The sequence below is a fragment of the Pantherophis guttatus genome, chromosome 4 (genome assembly GCF_059756535.1).
Source record: "Pantherophis guttatus breed Tessera chromosome 4, ASM5975653v1, whole genome shotgun sequence".
Classification (NCBI taxonomy): domain Eukaryota; kingdom Metazoa; phylum Chordata; class Lepidosauria; order Squamata; family Colubridae; genus Pantherophis; species Pantherophis guttatus.
The window spans coordinates 127,903,462-127,915,813 of NC_142066.1; the positions used below are offsets into that span (position 1 = coordinate 127,903,462).

At 35.6% G+C, this 12,352-nt stretch overlaps 1 protein-coding gene across 7 annotated transcripts in view; it reads left to right on the top strand.

The window, feature by feature from the left end:
* The window catches only part of COL28A1 (collagen type XXVIII alpha 1 chain), an 81,957-nt gene that overhangs the window by 51,579 nt on the left and 18,026 nt on the right, over positions 1–12,352 (top strand). For all 7 annotated transcript variants that reach the window (XM_034401919.3, XM_087892756.1, XM_034401917.3 and 4 more), the window contains 5 exons: positions 105–176; positions 1,152–1,220; positions 2,393–2,461; positions 4,687–4,755; positions 5,665–5,733. In XM_034401919.3, the coding sequence (XP_034257810.1) occupies positions 105–176; positions 1,152–1,220; positions 2,393–2,461; positions 4,687–4,755; positions 5,665–5,733 (348 nt within the window). The remainder of the gene's footprint in view (positions 1–104; positions 177–1,151; positions 1,221–2,392; positions 2,462–4,686; positions 4,756–5,664; positions 5,734–12,352) is intronic.

Genomic DNA, 12,352 nt, shown 5'->3' on the forward strand with positions numbered 1-12,352 from the left:
AAAATATTCTTAAATAAAAGTTGTCAATTCAGATTGTCTTGAGGTAGATTAGGTAGAAACCTCTGTATGCTAATAATTGCTTTTCTTTTTTAAAAAAAAATCAGGGTGAAGAAGGTCAGAAAGGTGCCCAAGGATTAGATGGACCACGAGGTATTCCAGGCCCTCCAGGACCAAAGGTGCGTTTGGTGCATTTCTCAATTGTTACTGTATAATGGCATTCAGTATTCTGCATGCTGATTATTAAATACAATTCATATAATGCACTTTTTAGATAACCTCCAATGATTAAAGATAGCATGTCTGTCGGGGAATGTAAGTTATAGTCCAGCATATCTGGAGAACATCTTGCTGGAAAAGGCTAATAAAACGTATATTGATTAACAAATCATGAAAGTCTGGTGAATTCCACTGCTATCATTATAGTTGCTTAGAACAAACTGGATACTAGTTCAAGGATTTCAAAAACTCTTAAATCTCAAAGTAAAAGCAAAGTCAGTCTTATAGATATAATATCACTAAGACATATCCTACAAACGAGTTTCTTAACTTATGAATGAACAAAAAGGAAAATATGGAATTAAAATATGTCTGTTGAATGTCAACTGCTTTCCAATAGGTCTAAGAGAGGAATAACTGCAATCTAAGTGTCTTAATTCAGAATTTTGAGACGATTTGTAATATTCTGCTTATTATTCTGATTCAGTGGTATTTATGATAAAAGAACCAATAACATAAAGGCAGACAATTATGACAAATTGAGTTCCACTGATTTTAGGGCTGCACTGTGATTTGGATTTAAAGGTGAAAAAATATTTTAGAGTGTGCATGCTTAGAAACTGTCTGCAGCTTCTGATTTCAAATCATGTTTTTCCAGGGAAAAGAGGCAGGAACTGTGGACAGATGTTATATAAGCAGAGTCATATCTCCAAAAGCACTTTTTGCCTTTGAATCTGAAATGCTGCATGTTTTCATACATTTTATAGTATGTTTGAAATATTACAGACCACTGTAATATCAGCTGACTTAATTCTGCACTAATAAAAAGAATCTATAGAAAACTGAAAGTCAGAATTTTATTTTCATTGAGTGCTTAAAATACAAATAAAAAATGTGTTGATATCCAAATACATAAATGGATTGTTTTCTTTTAGGGAGAATCTGGAATCAAAGGTGACATTGGTTCTCCAGGACCTTCAATACGTGGACTCCCTGGGCCCAAGGTAAATAATCTATTGGCTGTTCATAGGAAGAATACTTAATTGATATTAGCCCTGCATGGAAGTAGAGGCAAGAAGCACAACCAGGAGTATTAACTCTATTTTTATTCTAAGGCTACAGTGACAGAATCTTGCCAAGTGGGAAATATTTCTCCCCTTTCTTTTTACTTTGAAGAAAACTAGGGAGTATCCCTTTGACAACTAGGAAGGGACTCTTTCCCACACTCTTGTTCCTTCTGTGGGCTGAGACATTTTTTTACATGCAGCTCTCCCTTCCATGTCTCAAGGACATTCCCATATACCATTACATCTGAAAACAGGAACTGCCAAAAGAATAAGCATTAGTAGTTTACCACAAAAATAAAAAAAGTTGATACTTTAAAAAATACCAAAACAGGAGAATATTTGTAGCTCAGGGTTGAAAGAGAGAGTCCTTAGTGCTTTCTGAGGTTGGTTGTTTTCTTGCAGACATTTTGTTACCCAAACTAGGTAACATCATCAGTGTTAGACAGTGATTAACAGTGTCTGCAAGAAAACAATCAAACTCAGAGAGCACTAAGGATCCCTCACTTTAAAAAAATAACTGCGTAATGGCATATGTTTTAAGAGATTACGGTCCCCTTCATCAAATGTATGGATCATTTTCTTAGTATTGCACCATATATACCATGCAACAAAGGGAAAATAATAAAGAAGGATGTAAGAGAAATGCAACACAAGCATTTTTCATATATGTATGTGAAAATAAGAGATTAAAACAATCTGAAGGGAGAATAAAACATTAAGGGATGCAGGGGAACATAGAAATCAGTATATGGCTAACTAAATCTATCACAGTGCAAGGTACTCTTAAATATAAAACTAAATGGTCATTAAGACTAGTTTGAGGCACAACAAGTATTTAATGGATTTTAAACTTCTGCGCAGAACTGTCAACATCGTATCTTGAAGCAGGATTAGTGTCTGCAGGCAGCAGGGTGGTATAAAACATATGAAATAAATTTCTTTTATTTGTAGTTTTGGAATTGTCATAATTGGTGGATGGAGCTTCTCCTAGTCATAGCTTGAAACAACTTCTCATCAAAATTGTTCAAAGCAACACCAAGTCATTTTCTTAAAAAAAAATCAGACATAATGCATAAATTGTTTTAATTTATTCATATTTCTATGTTTAGGGTGAACAAGGATACCCAGGTCCTCCTGGTAATGATGGAAGTCCTGGACATACAATTATGGGACCTAAGGTAATAAATAAATCAATATGGCTTAAGATCAGCGGGTGGGGAAAGGAAATATCTACTTAATATCTGGTGATATATCTAGTATCTTCTTCCCCTTTTGGACAGCCTTACTTTTCATATTACATTTTAGATTTCTATTTTCTAATATCCACTTGCTTAGTGATGTACTGTCTTCTATTTCAAAATTGACAATCCAATGTTATTCTTATTCTTAAATACTTATTTATTTAAATAAATAAATTTATTTATTTATTTAAATACTTATTTATTTATCCATTCCTGAGTTATTCCATTTCCTGACATTTCTGAAATAATTACCAGCCTGATGCAGCATATGGTTGATTATAAATTTGAGTCTAAAACATTGCTTTATTTAGAATAATCATACTACATGAATACAATAAATAATACAGTGAAACTAGAAAGCAATTCAACCTTTCAAATTTCCTATTCACTCAGGTTGTTCCATCAATATCGTTTAACTTAGCTTCCAGTTTCTCATAGACATTCACACTGTTATTTCACAATGTGGATTCTCTTGTATTTTTGAAAAAAAAATCTACACAGTATTTAACAAAATTCATAGGCTGATAAGCTAATGAATGAAACAAAATTAAAATGAATACTTGTAACAAAGACCAGAAATAAATGACCTTCCATCCTTAATGCCTCTGTGTCCTACATCTCAAGTATATATGTTATTTATTACCATCCCAGACCTCCAATAGAAAATTTGTTAGCAGTTTCAGGGAATTTAATAGGTATTCTCCTTTGTCAGACAGAGTCTGAGAAGTTACTCTCATATCTACTAAGCAAAATTCAGCTACTTCATATGTAATTTTGATGCCACACTCTGCCAGGACAAATGGGATATATATTCCTTTCTACTTGGAAAGTATCATGCTTCTTTTAGAAGAAGCATGATTAAGATAAGTCCTTATATTGCATTATGGTGCATATATTCCATTGCAGGAGAACACAATAGCTTTATTTGCAGAGATGTAGAAAAATGGAACATTTAAACTTTTGATCTTGCACACTTGAAATGACACTGTCTACATTCAATGAGATATTCTGACCTTGTGTTGGAGAATAAAAAGCACAATTTCCAAAAAAACTGTTCTTCTAATCTCAGGAGGAAGTTCTTGGACAAAATACTTAGTTTTTAAGAATAGGATGTTCACAAAGTAAAAACATATGTTTGGCAACTCTGCCTTGCACAAGACCTTGGAAGTCAGAATATAGAGATTTCCTTCTAAGTTTCCTTTTTCACTAAGAGAATTAATAAGAAATTGTTTGATATATGAAAGATTGGCCAACTTCCAGAGGGATTCTTTGGTAGTTCAATATGAATTTTGGCTTTCTCTATCTTTCTTGGAAAGTACCTTTTCCAGTATTTTACCATTTTTTAACTAATAATGTCTCTTTAAAATATAAGCAAGAAAAGGACGAAAACGAAATGTGATTTAATGTAATTTAAATACAAGAAACCAATTTATTGCATTTAATACTGTTGATATGATTGATATTTAATTGTTTAATTCCTTGAAATACCATTAACATAATTTGGCAGCAACATTTGACAGGCTTCTGGAAGTGACAGATGGTGACTCTTTTGATATAATTTATTTCAGGGGTATCAAACTCAAGGCCCAGGGGCTGAATCCGGCCTGCTGGGTGCTTAGATCTGGCCTGCAGGGCCACCCTGGAAACAGTGAAGGACTGGCCTGCAGTGCCTCTGCCAGTGAAAACCCTCCCAAACTCCATTTTCGCTGGCAGAGGGTTGCAGGAGGGTTGCAGGAGCTGAAAACAGCTCAGGAGTCTATTTTCTTTGGCACTACAGGTGCCCTGACATGAGTAATGTTGAGCTGGCCACACCTACTCTGGCCCCCCTGAGGTCAAACACAACCCTGATGCAGCCCTCAATGAAATTGAGTTTGATACTCCTGCTTTATTGTAACACTTCTAAAATTTCTGTGGATTCCCAAATGATTTAGGAGATTATTGATCCAATGCCATACATGATTGCACACTCTCAGATTCAAGAATGCATTTATTGCATCAGAATCTCACATGCTTTTCCTAATAGCATTGTTCAATAAGAAGTTACACCTTCCTTCCTGTGTCCTCCATAGAGGCACAGCTTTCTATGCTATGACACAATATGCTGCCAATGGAACTATGACAGTGTTAATGAATTTATATTAATGCTTATGATTTGTGTTCAGGGTGCTCCAGGTGTTATTGGACCTCAGGGACCACCAGGGGCCAAGGGAGATGGCTTTCCTGGTCCACCAGTAAGTGTAATTTCACTTGTACATTCTTGTCTGGCATTTAAGGAAAATAAATGGGGTTGTTAATGTTTTAAATTACATACATACATACATACATACATACATACATACATACATACTATAAAAAGATTATATTACAGCCTTATACAGGTTGTGAGCAGATATAATACTGAGGTTTGTTGCAGTGGTGGGTTTCAAAAATTTTTACTACTGGTTCTGTGGGTGTGGTTTGATGGGCGTGGCATAGCTTGGTGGGCGTGGCAGGGGAAGAATATTATAAAGTCTCCATTCCCACCCCACTCCAGGGGAAGGTTACTACAAAATCCCCATTTCCTCCCAATCAGCTGGGATTTGGGAGGCAGAGAATAGATGGGGGCGGGGCCAGTCAGAATTTTTACTACCGGTTCTCCAAACTACTCAAAATTTCTGCTATTGGTTCTCCAGAACTGGTCAGAATCTGCTGAAACCCAAAGAGGTTTGTTGTTGCTATAAGAACAATGCTATAAGAAGATTATATTACAGCCTTATACAGGCTGTGAGCACATATAATACTGAGCCAGGATTTTTAATCACGGTTTGTTATTGAAAAACTAAAAGTTGCTTTGTGTGCACATTATGTTAAGCCAAAAATAAACAAATCATATTAGGTCTTAATGGTAAACTGCCATTGGTGCATATTGCCCCCAACAGTCTGGGTCAAAAATATTATTCTTAGTCTTCTCTCCCCAGGCTTTTCCCCAGATTTTCCTGGAGACACCAGGAATTGAATTTGGGCTCTTTTACCTGTAAAGTGTGCCCTTCTCCTGAATGCCTCCAATTCAAGGAAACATTCCCACTCATACAAGACCTAATTCAACCTCTGTTCTCTATTGTTCTGTAAAACTAATTTGCCTGTTTCTTTAACTCTGCTAGGGATCTCAAGGATTGCCTGGCTTTCCAGGACCAAGAGGCCTTAAAGGAGCTGGTGATCCGGGACAAAAGGTGCAGATGCAGCAGTCTTATTTAACTTTTGAAATATATGTTCCTATAAATTTCAATACTGTTCTGAGAAAGCATCTTTTATAAGGTATAGACAATCCAATGGACTCTTTGAGTAATAAATACAGTATATCTCTTTGTAAAAGAATCAGAATATTCAGATGTAATTAATAGAATTACACAGCAGTGTTTCTCAATTTGATCAGCTCTAAGATGCATGGACTTCAACTCCTAGAATCTGGGAATTAAAATCTACACATTTTAGAGTTGCTAAGAGAAAAATTGTTCTACAGCATTTTTTGGCAGCTGTAAAGCTGTTTGGCCTTTCATTCTCGTGTAATATTTGAGTGGATTTCTACAGTTCTTTGTGTCAAATTAGCATTCTAACAGTGTCATGTCATTGGGAATTAGACCTATTAGTTATACACAGCAAAGACTTGCTTTTATTTGTGGTGACAAACACAAATTGCATTTATATAGCTACCATTTACCATTCAGTTCCATGTTTTTGGTGCTACAAGTGAGGTTCTCAGCAAATTTTAGAAAAATTAAAAACTCTCTAAGTAGACTGGTATTTTTGCAAGACCTAAATTTGAGAGTAAACTCTGCCTCTAAAAGATAAATATTTTAAGTTTTCATGTTCTTGTAATTTAGAACATTCTCTCAAATGTGATTTGCCTTTAGCTGTATGAATATAATTCGCATCAAGGAAAGCTGTTGATATTAATATACTTTAAAAAGCACTACACACATTGTATTATACAGAAAACCCATATATGAAGGAGAAGTTACCTGGGGAAGGAATGAAATTGTATTAAATGTTATTGCAATTATGTGAACAGTTTGATCTAAGATCTGTACCAATCTTCTAGAATGTAGCATAACTGCAAGAAAGACAGAGAAAAAAGGATTGAAGGGCAGGAAGAAGTACTGTGTCTTTTTTGCCAACTGATGGTATGTCTTTCACGAGTCAAATTGGTCGGTTTGCCCTTGTAGCCCAGCACTGCCTATTTGACCTTCCCAACCTCAGGGCTATATTTCTCATCACATCATCTTATACTTCATACTGGAAATGGCATGAATCTAGGGATCTAGTCAATCTAGAGATTTCTATGCTGCAACATTGTCTTCATGTCTCTTATTACAGACCAGAAGAAACACCGGCATAAGAGCTTAATCTTAACCACTCTTATGCAAAGTCTCTTCTCTTTGCCATTATTACTAATTAACTCTTCATTTTGCTTATGGATTATTCTTCTCTTTGAGGCACAGCATTCACCCCATGTTGTGGGAAAGTGGGTTCTTGCCTGGTTTTATTCATTTTTTTGTTTGTATCTTGCTATATTATTTTTATAAATAAATCAAGGTGGTGAGCATGTCCAACACATTTTCCTCCTTCTGTTTTCCTCACAACTGCTGTGAGCTAGACTAGAATGAAAAAGAGTGACTGATCCAAAGTCACTCAGATGGTTTTCATGGCTAAGGTGGGACTGGTCTTCCTCTTTCTAGCTCTGTGTCTCAATCGCTAGACCAAACTGGCTCTTATGAGTCTTCCCCAGAAGTTTGCCTGAGCCTTCTTGATTCAGAATGTATATGGAGGCTTCTGCTGGTTTAGCCAGCAATAGCAATAGCAATAGCATTTAGATACATATATACTGCTTCATAGTCTTTGCAGCACTCTCTAAGTGGTTTACAAAATCAGCATATTGTCCCCAACAATCTGGGTCCTTATTTTACCAATCTTAGAAGGATAGAAGTCTGAGTTAGCCTTGAGATCATCAGGATCAAATGCCTGGCATGTATCTTGCCTTGTTGTCTTCAGGAAGGCAGGTTTTTTGCTCTCATGCATGAGAAGACAGAGATTGTCTCCTTCTGCTTGGAGAAGAACATGTGAGGGCAGGCTTTCTTCTATTTAGCTCTGCCTTTGAAGGTACCCTACCTTCAGAAAGTAGGAAGAAAGCTGAATCCAGAGTTATAGGACCAGCTGGCTGGTTGAGGAATTCTAGGAACTGAGATCCATATAGCTTAAAGTTGCCAAGTTTGAGAAATATTGTATTAGAATATTGCCGAGGAATCCCCAGTTGCTGATCTGAAAGGAATATTTCATGTTGCCTTCCACTAGGACAGCAACACCAGTGGCCTCACTATACATAGACTATAAGGCAAAACTTTTTATATCAGGATTACAGATTTTAAACTGCATACCACATAGTTGAAGTATCCAGGCTAGGTTTTAGACTTTAATACTTTTTCCCTATCTCCTGATTTTTTAGTATTTTGATTAATGAAGTTTTGCAAAATTTAAAAGCTTGTAAGACCGTGTATCTCATTTTGCACTCAGTTATGGATATTTTTCTCCATGAAATAGTACGTCGTCATAATCATCAACATCATCATCATCATCATCAAAAATACTTATTGTTACTGTTTTTTTCACATGGATATTGTTTTTCGTCTCTCACTATTGACATTGTGTAAGAACAAAAATCCAACAAATCTTTTTTGAGACTACCGTAATTTTTAATTTAAACTGCACTGCTTTAATTTCCAAATATTTAAAATAGCTTTCTTTAACTGAAAAGCCCCCATGAATAAATTTGCATACAAGTCAAGCTAGAATGCCACTAAAGTTTGCAGTGTAAGAATGTTCCTGAAGATCAGTTGAGGCTCTGTTTTCTTGGCTTGAGAAATGGCTCACAGAAGTGTCCAGCAGAGAACTGGAATTTGATGTAACAGAGACTCAATTCACACCAAATTGCCTGTGGGATGCATGAACTGTATGGGCACCGCCTTGTTGTCGAGGCATGGTACACACTAAAGGAGCATAGTTGTAATCACAAATGAAAATAAAATGCATAACTTTCAAGGAATGGCAGCTTAAATAGCACAGTAGTGGCAGAGGCTCTACAGTATTTTGACTATAAACCAGATCAAAGACCTATACCACCAACATCGTCCCTAGGAGATATGCTAGACCAGCTGCTGAAAGAATGTCTTTTTAAATTGTGACCACTCAGATTCTGGCTGAACTCCCAAAAAGAGCAGACTGGCTGTTTCTCACTCCAGGCTTCCTATTAATCTCATGGTTACTAACTATTCAGGATTGCTGGACTGACTCAAAATATGTTTCTACCAGAAGAGAGGGATCAGCAATTATGATGGAATGCTCTCTGCTGCATCCAAATCTGGTGAATAAATTAGAGGGCTTAGGATGTAATGTATGAAAAGCATAAGAACCACAGTTCTTCAACCTCTAGTGCTAATAGTGGGGCTGGCAGTATGGAATGCAGTGGGTGGAATTTTAAAATTTGGACCCAGCTACTTAATTGTTCTGATAACTACATGCAGCTACATGCATTTATACATGGACTATAAATATATCCACTATGCTGTTTTCTTATTTATTTTAAATGTTGCTATTTTCTTTATTATAAAGCATTCAAAACTCTCCCATCATCACTCATTTTTGTCTGTTTTTGTATCTGATGGTGGAGGAAAAAGTCTGGCTGCTATTCCCTAGGGGGAAATCATTTATTGTTGATTTTATAGCTGTTTTGTGTAAGTCATTCAATCTTTTGGAGTTGGGGACCTATATTTTTTTAAAAAATAGTTTTTATTAAACATTTTTCACCTTTAAAAACAAAAAACAACAAAAACATATCAGCATATATGTTCTGTTTTTATAATTCGCTCTTCTACATTACCTTTCTATTGATTATAACAACCATAATGATATAATAACAATTATAACAATACTAGTTACTCATATCTATGTTATATTTACATTATAATCAATAATTTAAATTTAATAATAGTTGGTAACTTTGGTTAACGTTTAATCAATACTAATTTAAAACTCCTATTTCTTGTTTTGGCTTCTGTTCTCTAACCACCTATACATTCTATTTTAAACTTAATAATAATAATTATTATTAAATAAATAATAAAAAGTTAACAGTAATGAAAAATAAGATTTTTTTTAAAAAAACAATGTCCAATGAAAAGCAAAATGGAAATACACTTCCTCTTTTTTCGTATTACTTAAGAAGACATCCTAATTCTAGTTCTTTATGCAGGGCTAGATCAGATCTATCAACTCTAGTTGAAGAGGTTGCACAGTCCAGATTTTTGCTGGTTCTGCTAGACAAAATGGGAATGATGTTTTGCTCCCTCTGCTCCATGGTCATTCCCATCCTCCTTCCACTGCCCTGCTTATGGAATGAGGGAATCTCTGTCTAAATGAAAATAGATTTAATATAACAGTATGGTAGAGATACAAGAAATGGATAGAGAACTTCTGTTTTCCAAGAGTTCTGGCAAAGAGGGTTCAATGTCCAAGGGGATTGTTGGTGGAATTCTGTGGTTTGCAGATGTGACTGCTCATTGAGTCATGACTTTATTATGGCTGCATTTTATAGATCCAGGGAAGAGCGACTAAGGCATGCAAGAAGACACAAAAGGGATGTATATTGTGCAAGAAATTGGTGCAAAGCTTGCTGGAAAAATATAATAGTAAGCAGCCTTACAGTATAAAATCATTTATACTGATTTTGAAATATGTCAGTAGAAAGCAGCTTCTCTCAAGCAAGAAGTCATAGAATTGTAGCTTAATATGTGCCATGTGTGCTCATTCTTGGCAACTCTGCAAATGTCTTCAGATGCAAAATTATCTGAATAATTTAGGAATTGTTTGGCTCCATCTACTGGTAACATTTAGCACATTGAGAATCTCAACACAAGTACAGGTAGTCCTCAATTTACGGACACAATTGGGACTGAAAGATCCATCACTAAGTGGGGCAGTTGTTAAGTGAGTCATATCCAATTTTACAACCTTTTTTGCTGTGGTTGTTAAGCAAATCATCATGGCTGCTAAGTGAGTCATATGGTTGCTGAGAGACTCCAGCTTCCTACATTGACTTTGCACATTGGAGGCCAGGTGACCCGGAGAGACTGCAAGCATCGTAAACATGTGTTAGTTGCCAAGTTCCCAAATTTTGATGATGTGATTGTGGGGATATTGTGATGGTTGTAAGTGCAAGCACACATTGTAAGTCACTTTTTTCAATACCGCTATAACTTTGAGTGGCCACTAAATGAATGGTTGTAAATTGAGAATTACCTGTATTTAATGCAGTGGTGAAATCCAAACGTTACCTTTACTAAAGCTATTTGAAGTTGCTTGCTTTGGAGTTATATTATATTTTTATCCCAGCGTTATATGTGTGTGTGTGTATCACGCAAGGTATACCTAATACTCTCTTATTTCTTTTCCTCACAACAACCAAGGAGGATTGGTATCCGTGATATCATATTGCAGATCCCTAATTTCAATGTAGAAAATATTTATCTTAAATTGGTCAGTATCACCACGTATTGCAGATTTAATCCCATAGAAAAATGTGATCAAAGTAAATGCAGCAAACAAAACTACATCACCAGTTGTCACAGTGCTAAATTCTTTTGAAGTATTATATCGTTTCCTTGTTTTGTTTGAATCATTAAAAGAACTATTGTGTAGAGATAATACACACTGCAGACAGTCTTAATTAATCCAAATCCTGCTCCTGGTATTTTCTTTATCATGAGGTTTTTAGCACATGAAAAGTCTCTGTGTGGGAGAAAAGTGGTTTGAAGTGATGACAGAACACAAAGAACGGGATACTGAATCCCTCTCTCCATTACTCATTTGGTTTCAATAAATGATTTTCAACCTCAGGAATTTTAAGATATGAAGACTTCAACTCCCTATCCTGCCATGCTGTCTAACGAATTCTAGAAGTTGAAGTCTACAGGTCTTAAAGTCCCTAAAGTTGAGAAACACTGAATTAAACAAAAACTGGAACAGGCAGGACAAAAAAAAAATACAAAGAAAATACATAAAATAGGGGACAGCAGTTACTATGAAGCATTAAAGTAGCTGTAGTAGTATATGAAGTATCTGTACTATGGAGAGAGTGTAGAGATAGTGCAAAGCATCTGGAAGTTATTTCTATAATAACTAATTAGCTTAATTTGATTCTGATTAGAGTTTAACTGAATTCAGCTACCACATGGTGCATTTTCATTTTCCAAATATTTCCAAATATTGGAATTTACCTTTCCAAAAGTTAACAGAGCTAAAATCAGTATAAGGGTATTATATTACATATAAGGTTCATCTGCTTGCAAATTTACCTTCTTGGATCCAAGATCTTCATCTTTGGAATACTGTTTCCCAAGGTATCTATGGTGGATGGCTGCATTTGGTAATATCAAGCCTTGCACTTACAGCTTTGTAGAATCTGGTTTTGAAGTGCAGCATACACTTTTTGAAATTAAATACAAATAAATTTAGCATTTTTTTCCCCAGCGAGCATTGCCTCTGAGACTTGCTATGGTACTATAAGGCACATAAGATAGTTCGGTTTTCTGTCATATCACAGCTCTGTTTTCAGAAGGGGGAATCCAGCATTGGATCCCCAATTCCTGACAGATTTTCACAGATGAAATTTTTCTCTACCTTGTCTTTGCAAAGGCCCCGGATAAGGGGCAATGGTAGTTCTGGAAGAAACTTAGATCTGAATGATCCAATTCCTATTTGTTTTATTGATGTAAGATACCTTATGAAGTACTGCTGACT